This window comes from Calidris pugnax, unplaced genomic scaffold (genome assembly GCF_001431845.1).
Source record: "Calidris pugnax isolate Ruff unplaced genomic scaffold, ASM143184v1 scaffold47, whole genome shotgun sequence".
NCBI lineage: Eukaryota > Metazoa > Chordata > Aves > Charadriiformes > Scolopacidae > Calidris > Calidris pugnax.
Window position 1 is genome coordinate 1,699,656 of NW_015090809.1, and position 24,991 is coordinate 1,724,646.

Sequence of the window (24,991 nt, forward strand, 5' to 3'; positions counted from 1 at the left end):
AATTGTTATCCTACTTGGATAAAGGTATCAATCTAGCCCACGGGGTTTTATAGCTTCCTTCTCAGATCTAGTATGCTTTCCTGTTTGTCTTCATTCATACCAGGCTCAGTAGGTGACCTTTTCTGGAGCCAATTTTCACATCTGTTTCTAAGCAATTCAGTCCTTGACAGACTAGTTTAGATATTCAGTGGGGAAACTGTCTGCCATAGAAAGGGATTGAACTCGCCAGACGAAACGTTGACAATGACAACAAAACCCAAAGTAGGTACCTGAATGAAGGTTGACCTTCTGATCTGGAATTTGGGCAAAAGAGGTATTTTCAGGAACGGAAGAAATGTTGTGAAGATAGAAGAACTGCTCCCTCTCGGTCGCTGTCTGGGGAGTGAGAGCTATGCTCTCAGTTACTCGGCAGTCCTACAAGCCCTCCTCTTTCTCTTGTTACTGGATGAACAGATAATGAAGACTCCTAAAGGAGTGCTTTTCCATCTGTGTCTAGCTAAGCAAACATTTAAAAACAGCTGGGCAACTCAGAAGTTTCTGAAGCCCTGGTGCTTTTGCAAAACCAATACCTTTGTTCTTTAAACAAATAAAACATAGGTTTCTTGGTAGCTTTGTGTATCTTGCTATGGCACTGAATGAATCGAAAAGGCAGCAGTAGTACAAACCTCTGGTAGTATCTGATCCTTCAGTCATCTTCCTCATTGCTATGGATCCCTTAAATCCTTTGGTCCATTTAAGAGTTTGCTATTTAACTTTCGTGACCTGAGATTTCTTCTTTCTCTACTTAGTGCTGGCTGTTCTTCCTTTACTGTTAATATATCATTTCTAAGTAGAAGGTGAAGATAGGTGTCTACGGAGCCCAGAGAGATCATCGTCTCCAGAATGATAGATACAAGTTTACTTTGCTGGTTTTCCTTGTCCATCATCATAATAAAAATTTCAAAGAAATCCACAGAGGAAAGAAAGAGAAAAACTGTATTTGGAGGGTGATTTACAGGAATGAATCTGTGACCCAAACTAGGAAAAAGAGATTAAGGTGTCTGTAGAGGTGGAAGGTGAATTAGATTACTGCCTGGTGGTGCTGTTTTGTTTTCTCTTTTTATTGGAGATACTACTCTCCACTGTAGTGACTGCTTCTGCAATGGGCAAGTTGGGTAAAAGTTCTGATCTTTGTGCTCCTGCACCACTTCTGTCACAGCAAGTGCTGAGCAGATAATTCAACATGAATCAGATTTTTGTCTGCATGTTTGGTAGGTAAGGAAAAAAAAAAAAAAAAAAAAGGAAAATAGGCAGAAAAAATATAACTGTTTCGTCAACACAGTGAAAACTGCAAAAGGAAAGGAAGTAATATTTTATGGCATTTGAAATGTTTTCATTCCAAGTGTTTTATGTTTAGACTTTTTTCTTTAGAAGAGTATTTGAATGAAAAACATTAGCATGAAGCAAAAGGTCATCAATCACTTACATTTCATTTAAAATTAATGAAATATTGATTTAAAAGGTAAAATTTAGATGTTTTACTAGCTACGACATTTTATTACTACTTTCTCACAAAATGTATTTGTGAATTTCATCTGATATCTCCAGGACTTTCTCCAAATCATTATTTTTAGTATGTTTATTAGTTCTCCATTAAAATAAAATGTGCCCACTTTTTATTTCAACCCTTCACATAGCTTTGATTCTTGTTGTGCTTTTTTTGCAATAGCACTTATAAGACAGCCTCCCTCTGTATACACAAATTCAATAATCTATTGCTGGGTCATTAAAATGGACTGTTAAATTTCCTTAAATCTGTGTTGTGAATCTGGACCCCTAGGCCCATTGAAATAATTGCAATAGTGTGATCTTTCTCATTGAGATACTCTTTTTCATCTGAGGATCTCAAGATGTTTTACCTAAAACAATGAATGTGTGTTGGAGTTCTTGTTAAAGGCAAAAACGAAAGAGAAAAATGTACCATCTCCACCTTTCTTGCTATGGCTATGAAAATTTGCCACTTTTTATTGTTATTTTATTGATTTTTTTCATTATGGAGTGGGATTTTTTTGAAACCAGAGTACCACAGCCCTGTGAAATTCAAATTCTTCTTGTGGGAACTTGACCTTAAGTAGCAAGGTTAACTTTCCTCATCTCATGGGTCAAAGCCTGCCCGTGAAGGACGTCAGGATACCAACTGGTTTCTGGGATGGAAATACTAAGTGAAATAAGTCAGTCTTAAAAGAATAATAACAAGGGGGGAAATATTTATTTATTTATTTATTTTGGGGCAACAGTTGAGCAAACAGAACTGGAGAGTAAGGTGCCTCTTCTACTGTGCAGAGGTGAAGCTGTTTCAGCCAGTAAAGCCCATTTGCTTGACTGAGTGTACATGTAGGTCCTTCAACCCAAGGCATCTGAACCTATTGCTGGGTGAAAGACCTTGCTTCATACCTGCTTTTGAAGCCAAACTACCTGAGTTTCACCAGTACTGCATGGGTAATGTGTGGAGCTTTAATCAGAGAGGACAATCTTCAGGAATTGTTCTGCTGTTTCCAAGTTCTGTATCCATTTCCTTCATTATGTCCCTGTTAGAAAGGTTTGAAATCTCACGTTTTGATTATCCGTGTATTATTGTGTAGCTCGAAGAAATAACCACCCAATACCAATTCACGGAACAAACCCAACATACCAGTTGAAGCTTCTGTTTAAATGCTAGTGTCAAACTTGAACTAATCCGTCTGTATATTTCTTTGCAGATTATGCTGACGTTTTCAGCAGTGTTTGGTGTGATTGTGTATCGAATCACTACGGCAGCAGCTTTGTCATTCAGCACAAACGAGACGACCAGGTCGAACGTCCGAGTGACTGTGACCGCAACTGCTGTCATCATTAACCTGGTTGTGATACTTATACTTGATGAAATTTACGGAGCTATTGCCAAATGGCTGACAGAAATTGGTAAAGCAATCTCACCACATTCCTCGTTAGTGCGTTACGTGTATTGACATGAGAGCATTGCAAGGAGGTTCTAGTAGGAATATTTCCCACTGAAGGGTGCCAGTGAAAATATTCAGGCCCATGGGGTAAGATGCTCAGACACGCCTTTGTGAACTAGGGGTCTGAGCTGCAACACGCAGCGTGCCACTAATAGGACTAATTAGCCTGGCCATAATGCCATGTTAAGGCAGCTGTGCTGTCTCCAGGATCTCAGCTGGTATTTCTGCATTGCGCTGGCTCGGCGCCAAGATCCACTTATCTAGAGCTGATTGAGAATTTTTGACCTGATATGATTTTCGCTATATATCTTTACCTCTAGGAGCTTGGTTTACTGAGAGTCTTTGGGATGTTTCAAAGATGTTGCTGGCTCTGGCAAAGTTACACTGGCGAATGCTTGCCATCTTATTTTGCTGATGTGATTTTTACTGGGTTCTTACCACTCAGAGGATATTTTTGCCATTATTAGGTGCATGTCTGGGCTGGACTTTTTATAATAATATGTATTTCAGTTAGAGGTTGGACTTTTTTAAAATTAAATGTTGTATTGTTACAAGCCTGGCAATGTATTTAACTCTTTTAAAGGTGAGTTGGTCCTTTGATTACTATATGTATTTAGGCTAGAGTTTTATTTTGTTGTGTACATTATGCTAAAGATATTTACTAATAACGGTTTAGGCTGGGATTTTGTTTTATTATATAAATTAGGCCAAAGATGTTTCCTGACAGGGCCCTAATGTGAGATTCTTATAGCTGTCATTAAATACTGTTTCCCACATTCTTATACATCACTTCTCATTCTAGATGGTTCAAAGTCTAGGAAAACAAAGTCAATTATTCTAAACACTGAAAATCAACCAGAAACCATAGATGCCTTTAACTGTAGCAAGTGCTCTACCTGTCAATTTTGGGCATCTGAACCTAGGTATCCAGATTAGAGAACTTTGGATAATTGGAGCCTGACTCAATCATTCAAATTGCAGAGTCCCTCCCTGTAAAACCTACACTGATGTGGAGCTGGCTGGAACTAGCAGACTTTGGGATAAAACCTTAGGAACACTTTAGATTTGTGCTTCTAATTCTCACTTTCTCAAGACACTTTAAGTCACAAGTGAAAACATTTGTTTTAGTCCTGCTTGCTGAAGAACACTATAAACTAAAGTTCTGTAGTTGTCCTGAATTTTTGAAGTATGGTCCTGTGGTTTTACCAGTGAAGATAGTGTGACAGTTTAGAGTAAATTCATAAAATATTTGAAAGAAATGAAGACAAAGCAATTCACATTCAAAAAATGCCACCATATGGGGTTAATTTTTTTATTTCTGTTTGGAAGCAGCTTTGGGCAGAATGTAGCAGGGTTACACAAATGAACTCTGTTCTAGTGGCGTAAGGAAGCTCAGACATACTGTACAGGTGAAAACTGTACCCAGATTTTCAGCTTTCATATAACTGAGAAGCTACTGACTGCATGTGACCTGACCAGTCCTGTCCATTGCACCTGCCCTGCTAAGATAGGGCACAACTGTGAAGGCATGACATGAGTGAGTCAGAAGAGTGGGAAGAGATGAAGGTGAGGATCCTCCTCTCTGGCAGTTTCTAGGCAAAACTGGGGTGTGCAAGCCATGACCATTGCCTCTGTGCGAAAAGCATGGAAGGAAAATTTCACCCTTGAAAAAGTGCACCACTCTGAATTCTGAAAGAAACAAGAATTCCTTACTGACTTGCAGATTATTGTCCCCTTGTCACTTTGCATTTAATTCTAATCCTGCTGTTTTTATTTAGGCAGCATTCCTAATTAACCATAAGGTGTTCCGTTTAAGAAGGATCCAGTCTGAGTAATCTCTAGTGCTACAAATTACATGAGTTAGAAAGTTCATTTAGGCAGCTTTTTCCGCGACTAGGCTCAGATGCCAACTGTAATCAAAATGTTAAAAAAAAAAAAATTGCACTTCATTCATGCTGATAAATGCTCCTTACCTTGTGAACTTTCATTTTGCTGAGCAGAGCAAAACATACTCAATTCTCTTTTCACGCTGCAGTTAATTGACAGGCCGAGGAACACACTTGATGGGCTGGAGGAACTGCTCTTGACAGCAAGGGTTTCAATTCCAACCCCAAGCACACTCGAATCTTTATTCGGGGCAAAAATTAGGTCTGTAAGCACAGGAATAGTACTAGTGGTAACAACTGCATTCATCATAGGATCAAAGTAATGGATCTGCCTCAATACCTGCTGAATCAGCATCTGGGAAAATTAAAAAAAGGTAGTACTTTTGTTGTAATCAATAAAGAGAGTTTGTAGAAGATGCACTGGGACTCCACTCACCCCCTGTACTGCTGAATCAGCATCTGGGAAAATTTAAAAAAAGGTAGTGCTTTTGTTGTGATCAATAAAGAGAGTTTGTACAAGATGCACTGGGACTCCACTCACCCCCTGTAGGTCCAGCTAAACAGGGCACTGATCTCCCCCTTCATCACACATCAGACCAGCAAAAGTACAGATTATATCCTGGTATTTTCAGGTTGAATCGTTAGTAATCAGGCGGTGTGTGTCCGACCTGACTCATAGCTCATTTGCTCATTTGTAACTTCACTCAGGTCAAGGAAGAACCAGTCAAGTGGGGCCAAAACCAAAAAGACTTGTGTTTGTGCCTTATAGAGGCAGCAACTCCTTCAGTGAGTTAAGGTCCATGCCACAGGCACCTCAGCTCATTCTCTACCTGGAAAGTTTGGGCTTCCCAGTTGTGGTGTAACACGCTGCACCACGTTAGGAGTGTTTCATTTTGGGGGGAGGAGGGGAAGTTTTCTCTCTTACTAACGCGTCTATTCTGGCTGGATGCATTTCTTGTCTAGCAGATTCCACTAGCTAGAGGACAAATGCTATGCATGCCTCTATGGGTATGGTATAGTATATCTGAGTGTGGGGAGTGAAGTGCTGAGTGAGTCTCTAGAGCCATATATGGTGTGCAAATTTCCATCCAGAGGCTGAGCTCATCTTTGTGGTACTTCTTCATAAGGCAAAGGCTAGGATTTTTCTCCCTTAAATTAAAAGCTGCACCACTGGTGTTCGATCTTCCTGTTACCCTGAGCTGTTGTCCCAATGATCTCTCCAGCACATGGGGTCATCTACAAATTGTTCAAATCCTTCAAAGCTTTAATTAGGCTTTTCTATACATATAGGTGAATGATGGCTTAGGGCTCATTGTTGACCTTTTATGAAAGCATGGTCGAAAGTATCACAAATTAAGCTGTGGGGGCTCATTAGAGTTTTGCTTTAGTGCTCAAATAAACACCATGCTTCTTTTTTAAGAAAAAAACACCAAAACAACCAAACATCCAAGCTGTGCCCCAAAACAAAACTGTACAAGTATAGCAGTGTATTTAGTGAAGTCTTGAAATCTGGATCTACCTTATTATTTCATTCTTCTGTTGTGCTATAGAAATCCAGTCGAGAACATACCATGATAAAATTATCTGCCCTCACATTAGCTAACAACTCCAGATGAGCATGGCAATACAAGAGTTTAACCCATATATAATCTTCAAAAGAGGATCCTACTGTTAACTTGAAAAACCTCTGTCTTAAACCTGTGTTCTGTTGCTAGAAAATTTCCATGAAATTTGGAAATAAATCTGGGAACAGAGTAATGAATACTGAAAAGTTTTAAGGGAGTTTTTTTCAAGTTATCTAACATAGTCTAGAAATGTAGAATATGTATAGTGAATGGAGAAGCATTAGCAAAAATGTGCATTTATTTTGCATGGCAATTAACAATTCATTTAATGCCTTATTAGGAAAGGTACTTAGTCTTGTGTTTAGCATTAAGCACATTAACAATCTCATGGAAAAAAAGCTTGTGCACACAACGTTAAGAAGGCTTTTAAGGTTGTTTTTTTCTGGAGGGAAGTCTTTGGACCTTACTTTCATCATTCATGAATTGAGAATACTAATGCTCTGTTATTTCAGTTGTGTAACTGATATGTATCAATATATATGCGCTTATATACATTTAATCCATTTATACTGCTTTAGCTTTATGCAATTGAATGTAAAATTCCAATTATTTTTTTCTTCAAACTCCAGACAGCTAGTTGGAGAACCTTGTAAATATGTAACAATTCTATTATTATTAAGAAAATATAAATTATATAAATAAAATATATTTAATACTATTATATATTTAATAATATAACAGATGTCAGAGTAGATGACAGAGCAGGCATGTGCTAAAATTTCACAGATGCATCCTGAAGTGGAGGAAGGTGATGTGGTCTGCCCAGCTCTCTCAGCAAAACAGTGAAAGATACTGTAAAAGAAGTGAGGTGCTGTCAGGTCCAGGCTAGGTGTTAGGATTTGTTGGTTTTTTGCCACCAGGATATTGGATAAACATCTGAGAGCAACTTGGGATAAGCTGTCAGAGGCCTATTAGAGAATCAAGTTAATTCTGGTGTTATTATTAAAGTTCCTGTCAAATAATCTTCAATTTCCATCTAGAAATTTGGAAAGACTCCCTGGAAATCAGGAGTCGGTGACAGAGCCAGTGTGCTTTGGTAAAAATTAAAAGTACAAAAGAAAAATCAGCATGAGCTCAAAGTTTGCAGTTCGGTTTTGTATTTGGGAATATCAGGGTTGTTTACGTATTTACAAATTGATTTCTCTAGTTTGCTTTTTCTTCCCTCCCTCCCACAGAGGTACCAAAAACAGAGAAAACCTTTGAGGAGAGACTGATTTTGAAGGCATTCCTACTGAAGTTTGTGAATTCTTATGCACCAATTTTTTATGTTGCCTTTTTTAAAGGAAGGTAGGTTAAATGTCTTATATATAGCTATTTATGTGTGTATATCACAAACGGGGTTGTCTAAAACCTACTTTTCAACGGCAGGGCATGATATCAACTACTGTCCTGTTTCTCCTCTGAGTAGAACGTTGTTCTGAAATGCAATCACTCTAGTTTTCTTTCTAAAAGAAGAATAATCCTCACTTCAGTAAGCAATTACTTTTATTTAAAAAAGGGTCCTGCATATATGAGTGAATGGCAGTGCTTACAGGTCTTCACTTTCCACATTTTAGCAAATTTTTCTTGAAGTATCATTTAGCAAAGAAAGATTTTCCAGTTTAATTTTAAATTATGGAAGTACGTACTTTATTACTTTCTCGATGTTTTGCACTATTCGCCCGTATCAAGTTAAATTAAGAAATAGTTGTAGTCAACTGGAAGTTGCATGTTTTGGCAAATGAACTGATTGACCAAAAAGCTAATTCAGCTGTCCTGCTAAATAAGTGTGACTTCCTATGGGTTCAGGATCATTGTCTTTTGGGACCCAGTTACCCACAATATAACATGTGCTTTTGAATGGGAAGCTTAAAATGATTGTTTGCTCAAACTTTGGCAAAAATGTTTAAAACATCCTCTGGATTCTCTTTCATACCATTTTTCTCTTCCTTTTGGGGGCTGTAAAGTTTGTTAATCTATACTCTTCACTAATCTTATTCAGCATCATTGATTTAGGAATTAATGATACATTTTACCAGCAGTCGTAAATCTTATAAGACATTAATGAAAAATATCACCAATTTCTTTCTTTTTTAACCATTTTTGGGGGGATGTTGTCAGGCTATAATAAAGGCAATATCCCTGTTTCTCCTCATGTAGTCAAAAAACACCTTTATTGTATATAGATGTGTAAATAACTCCATGCGGGGCATTATTCAGGCGCTAGAGAATGTGAGTTAGGATATGTATTTTCAGTTTTGTTTGTGACCTCTAATCAAGACAGGGAGATTATTATTATTTTTTAGCACAGAAAAGATTTTATTAAAACTATTTCAGCAAGATGTAGTAGATAAACATTTGTAGAAGCCTAGTACTTTGAAATAATTTTAAATAATCAAAGTTGAATAGGTGTCTAGTCTTTTAAAATTTGTGTTAAGTAGCTCGTTCTGAAGTATTTTAGCAAATATGAGGGAACAGTCGTTTTGTTACAGTTAACTTTTTTCCTATTTTTATACTATTTCATATATTGTTGCTGCTTTCAGATTTGTTGGCCGTCCTGGGCATTACGTGTATGTGTTTGATGGTTATCGAATGGAAGAGGTAAGTACATATGGAATTCAAACAAAAAAATCCTTAACTAAAAGATATATGTGGTCAATGTGTTTCAGTGGAGTCTAAACAATAAAGGAAAAATAGAAAACATGTCAAGAGAAGATGTTAAATCTTCAACATAAATAGACAAACCCCAAGTTTACCATCTGAGGCACCTGTATGTCTGTCTTTCTGCAGTTTGAGTACTTCACAGTTTTTTTTAGGTGAAGCTTCACTATTTCTATGCTCTACAACTGGCACTAAGGCACAAAGAATTACATGATTTGACTGAGGCCCTTGGGAAACCTGTGCCAAAACTGGAAGTTGAATCTGGCTTCTCATTCTGTAGATCACTAGAAGCCTACCAATTTTAATAGCCTAAAAAGCTAAAGCCATTTTTTGCTAAACCTGTAAGCATTTTTTTTTTTCCAAAATTCCTTTTAACTGCTGTGGGTATTCCCTTGAAAATCAATATACATACTCAAGGTTTTATAATAAAGCTTATGCATAAGTCTTTGCGAGATTGAAGACTTCCTTCTCCCTTGGGAGACATCAGATTGGAAGAGTATTGGTGACACTGCATTATGTTTATTACATTGATTATATAGTAAATATTTTAAAAGGAAATATAGTAGCCCCAGGACGCAGTAAGTTATTTCAGAGCTCTGCACATATCCCATAATGCAGTTTTATGAGTGGAGATGAAATACCTTGTTAAGCATTGAACGGCAATGATTGACGAGTTCTGTGCTCCTGTGCAAATTGGTGGCAGGGGGTAAGGGCACATATAGACATCGGTGGCTCTCCCAAGTGGGTACTTTTAAATTAATTCTCTTGCTCCCTTCACACTCTATGGTTCTGTTTAATTACAGTGTGCTCCAGGAGGCTGTTTGATGGAACTCTGTATTCAGCTGAGCATCATTATGCTTGGAAAACAACTGATACAAAACAATCTGTTTGAAATTGGAATCCCGTATGTATCCCAGCCTTCTCCATTACCATGCGTTATTCCTGTGACACGGTAAATTAAAGGCTTGATCCTTATTCAGCTGAATGGGACTTTTGCCACTGCCTTCAGTGGGTTCTAATTGAATGTGATGATAAATCACATTTTTGGTTGTGATGAAATGATCTGCCTGTATTTTATATTGAATAATTGGCTATATCTGAGGTAAATGGCTTAAAGAAAGTGATTGAATGTATTAAATAATTGATCTAAATTAATTTTAGAAACCTGTGAAAACAGGCAAGGTATGATAGATCTCTTGGGAAGTTTTAGAGAAGCTTTCAGGGTAGCAGTATTGAATACAAATTAGTACAAAGTGGAGGAGAGATGGCGTTGGAGAAAAGTGATAGCTCATAAAAGATGTTAAAATGTATTACTTGATCTATGACTATTTTACGGGTTTACAGATGAAGTCCACACATTTCTAAGGTGCTTGTATGTCAGTATGTCACTATATGATGCAGGAGCTAGAGTTTGGGAGAGATGCTGACAGGCTGCTTGGTGGCTGTCAGCCACAGGACGCTTAGGGCACGGTGTCCTCTGCTCCAAACACAGCAAGAAGTCTCTCTTGGTCTGTCTCCACCATCCAAGGGATCTTCAGGCCCTGAGAATTCACTAAGACTATCCTGTTCCCACCTCTTGGGAGGTTTGCTCTTGTTTCTGTTCACTGAATCACCCTTGTTGGTGGCAGTGGTCTGTGAAATGTTGTATTAGATGCAGAGTCTGGCTTAGACAGAAGCCTCAACTCTACTGTAGTTAGTCAGAATCTTTCAACTCTGGTGTCAGTAGCTTTTGGATCACATCCCTAAGGAAGGCCTTGAAAATGCTAACTGGAAAACAAGATGAGTGATGCCTAAAAGATTATGAAATATTTTTAAAATGAGCCCTTTTCATCCCTTTTCCTAGCAAGAACTCTTTTTTGGAAGTAATTTAAATAGAGAGAAAAGAAATTTCCCAAACAAATCAAATGTGGGTTATGGATGGTTTAATTATTCCTGTGTCAAAGTTCAATAAGGAGGCCTGTTTTCTGTCTACATCTCATTGAGTTTACAGTTTATTTTGAGAAAAGGGTGGTAAATCATTCCCAAAATATCTGACATGTTGAAGGCTTAAAGCTTTCCCAGTATAAACCTGGTGTGATTTTTTTTCCCGTCTTCCAAAAACTTACTGCTACTGGACTTTTTTAATGGGGATTTTATGATGGTAGAAATACTGTATTTATTATTTTTGACTCATGAAAGCAGAGACTGATCCAGTTCAAACAGAAAATTCCTGTCAAATTATTTCTCAATTCCCTCCCTACAACACTTGGTACAAGAATATGACAATCACATCCCATTTTTCTCCCTCATTTCTGCTCCCCCACCCTTCTGCCAACAACCTATGGTGGCCTCAATTTTTAAAACAGAATAACAGTTTAAACACATATCTGCTTTCATCCTCTCCTTCCCTGAGAAATACCTCATTTCAGTTACAATACTATCTTGTGATCCTGAAATGAGCACATGTGGTTTTCCTTTGCTCGTCTGCACTCTCAAGTAAATCATGTGTATATCTCACCGGACCCGCTTGCACCAGGAAAATCACAGAGCTTTACTGAACACTTAAGTTAATTAAAACAGTGTAAGCTTTCTCTTTCTGCATGGACCACTCTACTGGTTTGGGCTAGATCCTTAATGGCACTCTATTCTACCTCCTCTGCCCTACAGGCACACAGACACACTTTGAGTACCTATCAACCAGATTTCCAGAGGGCTGTGCATAGGTCTGCAGGACACATATAAATTAAGACCAAAGGGGCCTCCAAACATGCATGTCTTGCAGAATTAGTAGTCCTGACATGTTTGTGTCTCACATGTAACCTACTATGTCTACACATGTTGCTGTTAGGAGATGTGACAGTATATATAAACACACCCTTGTTCTCTGCCCTCCAGCCTTCTCGTCTGGCTTCCTACTGTATCCTGTTCTCTCTGTTCTGCTAGCTGTTTTCCCTGCTAATCTCTTACAGCTAGCTCACCTCCTCTGTTAGATGATCTTTTTTTTCTACCAATAAGTTATTTTATTTTCCTTCCTAGGCTATCTCTGCCTTCATTGGGTCCTTGTTCTCTTTTCTGGTGTCTAGCACAGGCTACGCACTGTGATGAACTGTCCTTCTGTGGCAGAAAGTTAGAACAATCTTTTCTATCTCCAGTTTCAGCAGCTGTATTTTTTTTTCCTCATCTCTTACAGCTAGCTCATCTCCTCTGTTAGATGATCTTTTTTTTCTACCAATAAGTTATTTTATTTTCCTTCCTAGGCTATCTCTGCCTTCATTGGGTCCTTGTTCTCTTTTCTGGTGTCTAGCACAGGCTACGCACTGTGATGAACTGTCCTTCTGTGGCAGAAAGTTAGAACAATCTTTTCTATCTCCAGTTTCAGCAGCTGTATTTTTTTTTCCTCTTGCCTTGTGGCTTCTTGGAGGGAATGAGAGTCAGAGTGAATAACAGAGATTCTTCCACTGGCTCCCTGTATTTTCACTGAGGGCAGACTACAAGTGCTGCAATCAACCTAACCAAATGTAGAGGCAGAAGGGACTATCATCAGTGGTGGTTTGTTCTTCAGAATCTCTAACTGTTCTCCATATATCTGTAACATGGAAGTATCTCTCTGCTAAGTTATATGATGCGCCAGAGCAAAAAAGTTTTCCTCTGTTGAAATCTTGGGATTTCAGGATTATTTTCAGAAAACCTTTTGATTTCATTCACCATAAAACCCCAGGCATCTACATTGCTTTAGAGAAGATCACAGAGCCTTGCTCCCATTTTCTGTCTCTTTCCCTCAAAAAATACTACCAAGTAGATGACAGACCGAGTTTATAAGCAACAGCCATCCACTGTATCTCTAGCACTCCCAACGTTGCTGCAATTGGGAACTATCATTCAATATCTTCATTCTGTCTTATCTGAAGTCAGTGTTGGCTGAAGAGGTGTGGAGTTAAACTTCAGATGGCAGCACTGCATTGTCTGGGGTCATTGGAACACATCCTTGCTTTTACCTTCAGGGTTTGTGGAGAAACTGCTGCACAGCTACGACAGAGGTGACTTGCTGGTCTTCCAAAGCTTTCTGTGATTTCTTTTCCACTTTCTGCATCTAATAATGTCAAAACAGCTAGGAAAATTCAGCAACAGTTGAATTATGGAAAACTAAGCCTTCTTGAACTGAAATGTGTGTTCTGTGGGGCTGGAATTCACAAGTTTAACAGATGTAAATATGCTACAGTTCACTAAGATGTGTTGCATACCACAACTCTTTTACTGTTGCCACAAGAATTGACCCTAAAAGGCTGCAGGGCTTGAGAGCCTTGACCTAGCGTTCCTATAAGACTCCTTTTCTTCAATTCCATTTTTCTGAACTTCCTGAAAAAAATCCGCTTGGTTATTTTATTACTCTCTGTCTTTGACCTTGGTGATAAACCCTTAGGGTAAAATACTGGCTCTATTGAAGTCAGTGGCAAAACTTGCATTGATTTTCATGGGGCCATGATTTTGGCCTTTTTATTCAAAATGAGCTGCCATCGCTTACTTCAAAATGTACTTAACTATGCTGGATGAGAATACTACCAGTAAATAAAATCAATTTAAAGACCCCTTTTCATAGTTATTATCTTTTATGTTGCTTTTCACCTTAAATGAGTTATTTTTAATTAATGGTGTTGTTTTCTTCTGTTTGATAAATAAATAAATATCAAACACAACTGAAACTCTCCTATAGTTCAAGAGGTCTGAGTATGCCAAGGAAGCCTGATTGTACTATAAATTTGCAAAACAGAATGAGAGATGATAGTCCTTTTGTTCTCCCCTGCCTCCTTCTTGTACCCCCTACCTGTGGATATGAGAAGGTCTCTCCTTATGAGACAGACTGAAGAAAAGCCTGGTCCTTCCATGCTCCTTCCCCAAAGCAGCAAATAAAATTACAGGCAAGGACACAGGAGTCTGAGTCACTGCACTTCCTTTTCTCTAAACACAAGTGCCCCAGCTGCTCAGCTTCAGAGTCTTCTCTGTCTAACTTTCTCCCTGTACATTTTCTATCATGCTACAAAGGAAAAAACATCAACTGGCAAGATAGCCTTAAAAATCATTGAATATAAACAATCGTTCATCCATGGCAGCTGGATTCTAGGGGTTTTCTGTCTTCTCATGTAGAGTCCCCATTTGCACCTCTCTTCTAGGAAGTATTGCCTTGAAATACTTCAAATCCATTTCTTGGTGACTGTCACAGGTGGGATGTCACTTGTGGATTCTTCAGTGTTGGGGAATTTTCCTGTGGTCATTTTATGCTCTCTTCAGATGCTGATTACCTTGCATAATGGAATGCTTATTGGTTATATTAGGAATTACAAACAGAATAATTAAACCATGTTTCCACCTGTTACCTAACACAAGATTTTGGTGCCAATCCCTCATGAGAATCTGCAGCATCATTTTTAACTGCTGTAGGCACAGCCTTCTGACAAAAAAACGGTTCTTCATTTTCTTTCTCCTTGATCCTACATTCTTCCTTCTTTCATGCAATTCTTCCCATCAAGAACATATTTTGCTTTTTATATTCATGGGAAAAAGGACCAGAAATAATGGCTATTCTACAGTTCTACTGTTTTCTCTGTTTGTCCAGATTCATAGGGCTATGAGGGGGGGTCATGAAATTTTTCTGCATGTGTCTCTTCAGCACAAAGGTTCTCAGAGACTCACCCTGAATGAGAAAACTTATCTCTTTCCCACTGGTGGGGCTGCCTGGTATGCAGAAATCAGAAGCTAGAGTAGCTCTTGATTATCATTGTCTGTCAACTTTGTTTAAAAATGTTGATCTAAGTAATTAAAAAGCAGATTTCTCACAAGTACATTTAAAAAGATTACTCCCTTTTAATAACACAATCATATGTGCAGCTATAGAGTTCTGCAAAACTCATTTTCATTGCCTTTCTGCTGTATAGCTGGAGAATAACACTGTGCAAATCCTTGTTCTCCGTTCCTTTAAGTTTCTGTTTGTTCTGAAACTTCACACGCTTAGATATGAGGGAAAGGTAGACTTATTTGTGAAAAATTTAAAACAATTAGTTTGGCTTGTGTTCAGTTAGTTGATCATTTAAAAAATTCCATAAAAATAAAAAGAACACTCTCCAAAGCTTAACTCAAAATGGTTAAAGGTGCCACTCCTCATGATTGGCTTATACATGGCCACATGAAAAATTAAAAATTATTCTGAGTAACTGAGCCCTGGATTTAGTGTATTCCCAAATAAACATTAAAAACAACAACTATTGTTTTAGTTACTGGGTCCTCAGGGGAGTTATGTGTATGCATTAAACTCCATAACTTGACTCCGTGGTGCTATAACCGGAGGATTAGATCACACATGTACAGACTTCACATCTAAACACACCCCAATTTCATCTCAGCTGCTGCACAGTGACAGTGAAATGCTCTTCAATCTCATCTGCTTATGGAAATGTGAGGGACGTTTATAGCTCATATCATTTTATTGGAGCAGAAATCAGCACTGTCTTGAACTTATTGTTCACTGTCCTCTGAGAGTCCCTCACATTAGGAAATTAATTGGGATATGATGGAAGAACATCCTGGGAATTCTTTGATTATTTTAAATCCTGCCCCAGGTCTCCTACCCTCTGAATCCTACATCACCTCTGTCACAGGCAAGTTCCCTTGATTGCCATAAAAGCTTCAGAGTCTTCTCTGTCTAACTTTCTCCCTGTACATTTTCTATCATGCTACAAAGGAAAAAACATCAACTGGCAAGATAGCCTTAAAAATCATTGAATATAAACAATCGTTCATCCATGGCAGCTGGATTCTAGGGGTTTTCTGTCTTCTCATGTAGAGTCCCCATTTGCACCTCTCTTCTAGGAAGTATTGCCTTGAAATACTTCAAATCCATTTCTTGGTGACTGTCACAGGTGGGATGTCACTTGTGGATTCTTCAGTGTTGGGGAATTTTCCTGTGGTCATTTTATGCTCTCTTCAGATGCTGATTACCTTGCATAATGGAATGCTTATTGGTTATATTAGGAATTACAAACAGAATAATTAAACCATGTTTCTACCTGTTACCTAACACAAGATTTTGGTGCCAATCCCTCATGAGAATCTGCAGCATCATTTTTAACTGCTGTAGGCACAGCCTTCTGACAAAAAAACGGTTCTTCATTTTCTTTCTCCTTGATCCTACATTCTTCCTTCTTTCATGCAATTCTTCCCATCAGGAACATATTTTTCTTTTTATATTCATGGGAGAAAGGACCAGAAATAATGGCTATTCTACAGTTCTACTGTTTTCTCTGTTTGTCCAGATTCATAGGGCTATGAGGGGGGGTCATGAAATTTTTCTGCATGTGTCTCTTCAGCACGAAGGTTCTCAGAGACTCACCCTGAATGAGAAAACTTATCTCTTTCCCACTGGTGGGGCTGCCTGGTATGCAGAAATCAGAAGCTAGAGTAGCTCTTGATTATCATTGTCTGTCAACTTTGTTTAAAAATGTTGATCTAAGTAATTAAAAAGCAGATTTCTCACAAGTACATTTAAAAAGATTACTCCCTTTTAATAACACAATCATATGTGCAGCTATAGAGTTCTGCAAAACTCATTTTCATTGCCTTTCTGCTGTATAGCTGGAGAATAACACTGTGCAAATCCTTGTTCTCCGTTCCTTTAAGTTTCTGTTTGTTCTGAAACTTCACACGCTTAGATATGAGGGAAAGGTAGACTTATTTGTGAAAAATTTAAACAAGTTTCTGTTTGTTCTGAAACTTCACATGCTTAGATATGATGGAAAGGTAGACTTATTTGTGAAAAATTTAAAACAATTAGTTTGGCTTGTGTTCAGTTAGTTGATCATTTAAAAAATTCCATAAAAATAAAAAGAACACTCTCCAAAGCTTAACTCAAAATGGTTAAAGGTGCCACTCCTCATGATTGGCTTATACATGGCCACATGAAAAATTAAAAATTATTCTGAGTAACTGAGCCCTGGATTTAGTGTATTCCCAAATAAACATTAAAAACAACAACTATTGTTTTAGTTACTGGGTCCTCAGGGGAGTTATGTGTATGCATTAAACTCCATAACTTGACTCCGTGGTGCTATAACCGGAGGATTAGATCACACATGTACAGACTTCACATCTAAACACACCCCAATTTCATCTCAGCTGCTGCACAGTGACAGTGAAATGCTCTTCAATCTCATCTGCTTATGGAAATGTGAGGGACGTTTATAGCTCATATCATTTTATTGGAGCAGAAATCAGCACTGTCTTGAACTTATTGTTCACTGTCCTCTGAGAGTCCCTCACATTAGGAAATTAATTGGGATATGATGGAAGAACATCCTGGGAATTCTTTGATTATTTTAAATCCTGCCCCAGGTCTCCTACCCTCTGAATCCTACATCACCTCTGTCACAGGCAAGTTCCCTTGATTGCCATAAAAGCAGAGGAAATTTTAGTGTCTTGAAATGGCTGAGTTTGCACGATGTAGGAGGTAAATGTCTTTGTAAGGATCCATCTAACTCTTTCTTGTGAAGTATTTTAAATCTCCTCAGACTTTTATTAAAACTGTGTAAACTGGGCGCTCTGGGTACTGAAGGTGTGTGTTTAGCCCCAATATATCTGGGTATTGCCAAAGTACTGAGGATGTTACCACCACACTTATGAGCTACATCTCAGCTGCATCTGGGACAAAAGCTGGAGCTGATCTGTTGATTTTTGCAGCTTTGTGCTCCTGATCCTGGGACTGTCAGGGCCTGATGCAATCTAGATATGTTTTAGGATTGTCTGCCAATCCCCATTTCCTCCGCGCTGGTGATGAAACTGGGTGAGTCCTGTAAACACAGGTTGGTGTGGAAATTCTCCAGCCACTGTGGTCATTTCCAGCTTACTACAGAGCCTTGTGCTATGTGGTGGCACAGTGCTCCTGTGTGGCTCGGCGTATATTTATGAACAAAGAAAAAAAGCCCACCCATCAAAGCCTTTGGTGTGTTTGCCAGCTAGCCTTTCCCTGCTATTTAAGTTAGGGTCTGAGAAAGTGGTTCTTCTTAACTGTAGGTTCAAATGAGAACCCCTGCCATTTCCCCACACACTTGTGTCTCCAGGCCACACACCTCTAGTTCAAAGGATTTATTGCAAGCGGAGGGGGAAAAGTTTGTGGGTGAGCCCTGCTTACACTACTGGCAAAACATCACTGGAATTAGTCTGGATTCTCACTCATATGGCACATACGGGAGGAACTATAAAATAATGTCATGCATATTTGTGAAAGATGAATTTCATCTGCAAAACGAAGACATACAATAAGGATAAATCTTGATCTTTTCTCTTAATCCGACTGTATTTCACTTCCTTGATTTTGAAGTAGTATCTCATTCTATTGCATTTTTCCATGGGGATTTCTCAATGTGTAAAAAAGTATGAAGTTAATGATGCATATGCATTTAAAAGGTCATCTGTGGGGGGCACTAGGAACACTTTACCCTTTTTTCAGAGATGGATTCATTTTAATCTGGGATTGTACCAATTATGAAATTCATGTATTTGTCAGTGGTGTGAAATTTGTATCTCCAGCTCAGTGGAACAGTGATTGATACTACTTCTCCTACTGAGGTCCAAAGCACTTGTACAAATAATTGCTCACCCATGTGAGTAATTTATTGTCTGGCCAAAATGGATGATGTCACCGCAAAACGTGGTCAAAATGAGAACCTTTGGGACAACCTCTGCTGATCTACGGGAGCTGGGATACATAACTGACCTGTGTTTACTTAAGAAATGGTAGGAAACTGTTTTGCTTTAAGGCTTCAGAGGCTGTGAAAATTCACCAGTATAATTGGTCTTGCAAGATGTACACTTTTCAGGTAGCAGAAACATTTTGTGACTGAAGTTGGGGGTTTCTAAGTCTCACCTTAATGGTGGCTGTGCACTAGCTCAGTGTTCCACCTTTATACACACTGTGACATATCTGAAGGTAATTTCAGAATGTCTAAAAATCTTACGAGAAATCTCTTCAGAAGTATACATTTGTCACGAAAGCATTCAATAAATATTCCAGTTTTGATGGTAATAGCTGTAGAATTCTGTAGTTTACAGTAGGAGTAAACTTGCAGAGAAGTTCCAGTGAGGTCCAGTTTTTCCCCTGTGAGTTGCAGTATGAACTGCATTGTGGAGTATTGAAGAAGTTGTTAATACATATATCCCAAGTGATGTTACTGAATGCTAAGTGTCTACGGTAGGATTTCTGTTTGTGCATGACAGGAATACACCTCTCTGAGAGCAGATTCTACTGACCTTGTTGAAACTCTCTCATGAATCTTATTCTCTTCGTTAGTTTGAACCCTGTTTGCACATTAGGTAGAAGGGAATTGTGTTTCTCCAGGATGAAAGGCCATTAGTAAAATTAAGGCATTGCTTATGCTTCACACGTCATAGGTACATATTATATTGTTCTTATTAGCTGTAGCATCATTTTTGGTTAAAGATTGCTTCCCCTTTAAGGGTCCTCAAGCAGCATCTATTTTTGTCTGTTTAGATAAACTCAGTTATATTCGCTTGTGACAAGAGGCCACTGAAACCTGAAGAGCTGCAGGTGTTTTCTGGTGATCCCAGAGCTGGCTTTAAGTCAATAATATTCATTTTTAAAGTCATAAATGGCTTTGGACCTATCAGTATCTTGGAGACACTTCTTTTCTTGGTGCTGCAGGGTTATTAGCAGAGGTGCTTGTTTCCTTTTGCTTTAAACAACAGGTATTTTTTCTGTTAAAATGTTCATAAGTCCACCAGGTTTAGGAATCTGTACATTCTTGCATCCTCTTTGTTTGGCAATATATCTGGTCATTTTGACCTTAAAAGTATATTATATTGGAAGTTCCCAAGTTTCATAGTGAGAAAAAAGGGCATCTGTGTTAAATATGTGGGATAAAGGTATCACATTACCTTCTGGTATTCTGGTATTTTGTCTTTCTTTCTTAAGAGAGAGGTGCTCATTCTCTTATTTTTGGGTTTTTTTGGTTGGTTTTTGGTGTTTTTGAGATTACTACTTTTTACTAATATTATTTCTGTCCAAGGTGCTTGAGCTTCAGGACCATGCCCATTCGACACATATCAAGAGAGAAACAATTTCTAAAAACCACTGGGTTCAACACCATTTTAACAGAGTTAGGCTGTAGACACAGGAATACAGGAACTGCTGCCCCCAGCAGCCCGTCACCTGGCAATAAGCAGCATCAAAACTTCAGAAGATGGTATAAACTAAGCCTACAGGGCACCAAAGTAACATGATATGCATTTTGTGTTGCTGTGCAAAGACTTGGGACAAATCTTGTAGGGAAAAAAACCAACTTGGTTCAATCTGAACTTTTGTTCCTCAGGAAGCTAAAGAAGCTCTTCAGGAAGCTGAAGGATGAAAGAACCGAGCCAAAGGAAATGGACACCAACCAATCAAAGGACCCTCAGCAATGGGATCTTGATTACACCTTGGAACCTTTCACTGGGCTGACTCCAGAATACATGGAAATGAGTAAGTTTTCTGAATTCCCTTTCTGCAATAACCATAGTTTTGCATAGGACCAATCACTGTATGTCATAAATCGACATGATAAAGGGGGGAAAAAAAACAAAACACAAACAAAGTTTGCAGAAATTACATGCAAGACAGCAGGACTATGAGACAACATTACCAGAATAGTAAAAATGATGACTCCTGGTATTTTTTAATACTTAAACTGTGAGAGTCCAGTGTTCCCAGCTGAGAAAAGTGCATAGAAACTATTCTGCTACAGAAGCACAGAATAACTAAGGTCGGAAGGGACATCTGGAGGTCATCTAGTCCAAACCCCTGCTCAAAGCAAGGTCATCTACAGCAGGTTGCTTGGGGACTTGTCCAGTCATCCAGTTGGATTTTAAGTATTTCCAGGGTTGGAGTTGCTACAACCTCTCTATGCAACCTGTTCCAGTATTTGATCACCCTTACAGTAAAAATGTTTTTTCTTGTGTTTAAATTGCATTTCCTTCTCCTTATAGGTCAGGTCTTCCAATCCCTTAATCACTGTAGTGGCTCTTCACTGGATTCATTGCAGTGTGTCCATCTCTGTCTTGTACTGGGGAGCACAGAACTGGAAAGAGCACTCCAAGTGTGGTCACAGTAGAGGGGAAGGATCTCCCCATTTGAGATCTTGACAATTCTCTTCCTTATGCACCCCAGAAGGCTATTGGCCTTCTTTATACCCATGGCACATTGCTTGTTCATTTTCACCATGCTGTCCACCAGGTCGCCCAGGCACTTTTTTTTGCAGTTGTTTCTCAGCTAGTCAGTTACAGAACTGGAAAGAGCACTCCAAGTGTGGTCACAGTAGAGGGGAAGGATCTCCCCATTTGAGATCTTGACAATTCTCTTCCTTATGCACCCCAGAAGGCTATTGGCCTTCTTTATACCCATGGCACATTGCTTGTTCATGTTCAACATGCTGTCCACCAGGTTGCCCAGGCACTTTTTTGCAGTTGTTTCTCAGCTAGTCAGTTCCTAGCGTCTACTGGTGGTTGGTCTTATTCCTCCCCAGGTGCAAGACTTTGTGTTTTCCTTTGCTGAACTTCCTGTGAGATTCCTGTTGAGAATCCTGTGAGATTCCTGTTGGACCATTTATCCAACCTGTTGAGGTCCTTCTCAATGGCAGCACAACCATCTGGTATAACTCCTCCCCAAATTAATATTACTCATTAATGTTTCAAATGTAGTAAAAATAGGTAGGTTCTAAAATATTAATGTGTGTTTTCTCGTAGAAGTAAATTACCCTTTACAACAGAAAACTGTAGGAATATCTTTTTGATTCATAACTGAACATTACATGATGTTGAATCATGTACACAACATTCCCAGCTATGCTTAAATTAAAATCCACAGGAGAGAACATAGAACAGAGAGAACCTTCAGCCTGTAAGATCTTCTTGGTCAGCTGAAAGACAGAGTGGAATGGAGAGTTGTTATTCCCATTTTACTCATGGAGACCTGAGGCATGCAGGTATTGAGCTGGCCACTTTCTAAGAAAATCTAGGGCACACTTGGGAATGATTTCTCAGCCTCCCACCTTTCATAGCAGTTCTTTAAACAGCACATTCTCTAGGTTTTATATTTTCTCATAAAAGTAAATTACCCTTTACAACAGAAAACCGTAGGAATATCTTTTTGATTCATAACTGAACATTACATGATGTTGAATCATGTACACAACATTCCCAGCTATGCTTAAATTAAAATCCACAGGAGAGAACATAGAACAGAGAGAACCTTCAGCCTGTAAGATCTTCTTGGTCAGCTGAAAGACAGAGTGGAATGGAGAGTTGTTATTCCCATTTTACTCATGGAGACCTGAGGCATGCAGGTATTGAGCTGGCCACTTTCTAAGAAAATCTAGGGCACACTTGGGAATGATTTCTCAGCCTCCCACCTTTCATAGCAGTTCTTTAAACAGCACATTCTCTAGGTTTTTAAATAGCATTTGTGTAATTCCTCTGCACGCCTCACTCTGCTGGAGTGACTGGCGTCACTGGTGATGGGCAATGCCAGACGTCTGGTCATCTTTCAAACCCATGTGAAGAAGAAGCAACTCTATTAAAGTCAATAGTATTCCAATTTTGTAAAGCTGGTGCCCACCATGTGTATATCGTCTATGTGTTCATATCTGCTTGCTGATTTTCATGATTGTTTAAATTGCTGATAAACTATGGCAGAAATCAGTACTTTTTCAGGGTTGCTCCACAGTTTGCTTTTCCACATTACAGGAGATAAGTATGTTGGTGGAAACCCATCTGGAACTGGTAGGAATTCTTTCTTGAAGTGGCAAGATGCCACCAGTTACATGTTTGGTAACCATACCATCACATCAGTGAGACAGCAGTACCTGATTTGCACTAAGTGGGATCCAGGAGCTGGATCTGCTGCTGCACAGAAAGGCCTCTCTCAAGATGCAATGCCTATCAGAGACGAACTGTATATACTTTTTATTATCTGCAAGCGTGGATTTCTGACATCTTAGTGACTTGAGCCATCATTTTCATACCATGAAAAGACTCTCTGAGTTAGGTTCTGAGGTCAATGTGGCCACCATAAGTCATTAGAGGCCACATAGCATTAGAGTGTTTTCTCCTATCTGGAAGACAGGCAAATTTAAAACACTGAGTTTGTTTGAATGAAATTTCATTAATACTTTATTTTCTTTTTAAAATATTTGACACAATGCCATTGTCCTCAGTAGTTATAACTTGGAAGTCTGGTCCCTTTGGCATCTTGATTGCACTTTGCTCAAATGAAAATATAATTCCATTGTCCAAAGTTGCAATGATACAGAATTGTTTGACATTCTGAGTACAGTATCTGGACCATTTAAATGGATACAGACAGCAAACCCAAGAACTAGGAATTTTTCATATAATTCTGTTTTGTAAAGAATCCTCTGTTGCCTCTTCTCAGCTTTCACTGAGATCGTTTGATCACAGTCATCTCCTTCCATCCACTCACACTCATCCACTGCTCCAGCAGGAGCTGGTCAAACACTGGGATAAAGGACTATACTACAGATGAATTAGCTGAGGACAAATATGAAACATCTGATAGAGAATTCCAAAGTGAAATATATACATGCCTTCTTTCTGATTCTAAAGAGAATTGCGTTTGTTATAAAGTCCAAGGAGTATCTCTGTAACTTAACAGGACCCGGGAGGACAGAGGTGCAAATAATCACCAAATAACCCGGTCTTGCAGCCCTGGGACAAAATCCAACTTCAACCATCCTCAGGGAAACGAACCTGAGAGGAAGCAGTGTACAGGGGTGTTAGGGAGTAGGTAAGATGTCAGGATCTGTAGTTGCTTCATGAGTAGACATTGGAGAGGCAAGGAAGGAAAAAGGGGGAATGGTATGGGTAGGGGAGGGGGAAGGAGAGAAATAATGTAGGCAAACCCAGGCTTTAGGGCATGGAAGTATTCAGGAGAGAATCAGAGCTTGTCAATGGGCATGTTAACTAAAACCAAACATCTGTTAAATATTGTATGTGACAAGTCCTGTTTTAACAAGCCACTATTCTCAAAACATCTGAAAGAGAATGCACTTTATGACACACAAAAAACTTAATACCATGTATGGTTTATCTCTCTATATAGAAACAGCTATATAGATTTATAGATATAATTTATAATATATTTATAAATGCATATATGGGATTATACATAATGATGGATTTATATAAATATATAAATATGTACGTGTATATGAGGTATTTTATTTAATGGCAGATTTGGGTGTCTCTTTATGGGTATGTTTATGGGAATCTTGCCCATTGTTACACCATTAAGTTAACATAAAGACACCCTCACCTGCCATCATCTCCCTCTGAATTGTTTCAACTCACCATAGGATCTGACTGTGTGTTACAGCCTCTACTAACTTATTCCCTTCTGCACATCATGATACTTTGTTGAAAAATTCTCCTTTAAGATTGATTTTTCCACGCATTACGTCGCCCAAGATGACTTTTCCTCCTGGAAGCTTTAAGCAAACTTCTTTGCAATTTTTGAGTTAAACAATGGTGAAAAAATATAGATGTTTCCCCTTGTAAACATTTTCATATGTTGTTATGCTCAGGCATAACTCAGAAATGTCTGCACTTTAGCATCCAAAATTTCCTGGTTAGCTAGTTCTCTCTAAGGACGTATATTTATTTGTAATAAACAAACAGAATTACTATAACTGTTTATAAATATTTAATATCTTGTCCTTGCACATCTGTGGTAGTTGATCTTATTCATTCTGGGAGCTAGAGCATGCGATTGGTTGCAGCATGAATGGCTAATTACAGCAAAAGCTACTGGCAGAGAAAGGAGGAGCCAGAC

At 38.7% G+C, this 24,991-nt stretch overlaps 1 protein-coding gene across 1 annotated transcript in view; it reads left to right on the forward strand.

Moving 5' to 3' along the window:
- The window catches only part of ANO2 (anoctamin 2, calcium activated chloride channel), a 230,002-nt gene that overhangs the window by 185,628 nt on the left and 19,383 nt on the right, over nt 1-24,991 (forward strand). Inside the window, exons 17-21 of the mRNA XM_014938394.1 lie at nt 2,739-2,940; nt 7,665-7,776; nt 9,012-9,069; nt 9,933-10,033; nt 20,481-20,629. Of these exons, the coding sequence (XP_014793880.1) occupies nt 2,739-2,940; nt 7,665-7,776; nt 9,012-9,069; nt 9,933-10,033; nt 20,481-20,629 (622 nt within the window). The remainder of the gene's footprint in view (nt 1-2,738; nt 2,941-7,664; nt 7,777-9,011; nt 9,070-9,932; nt 10,034-20,480; nt 20,630-24,991) is intronic.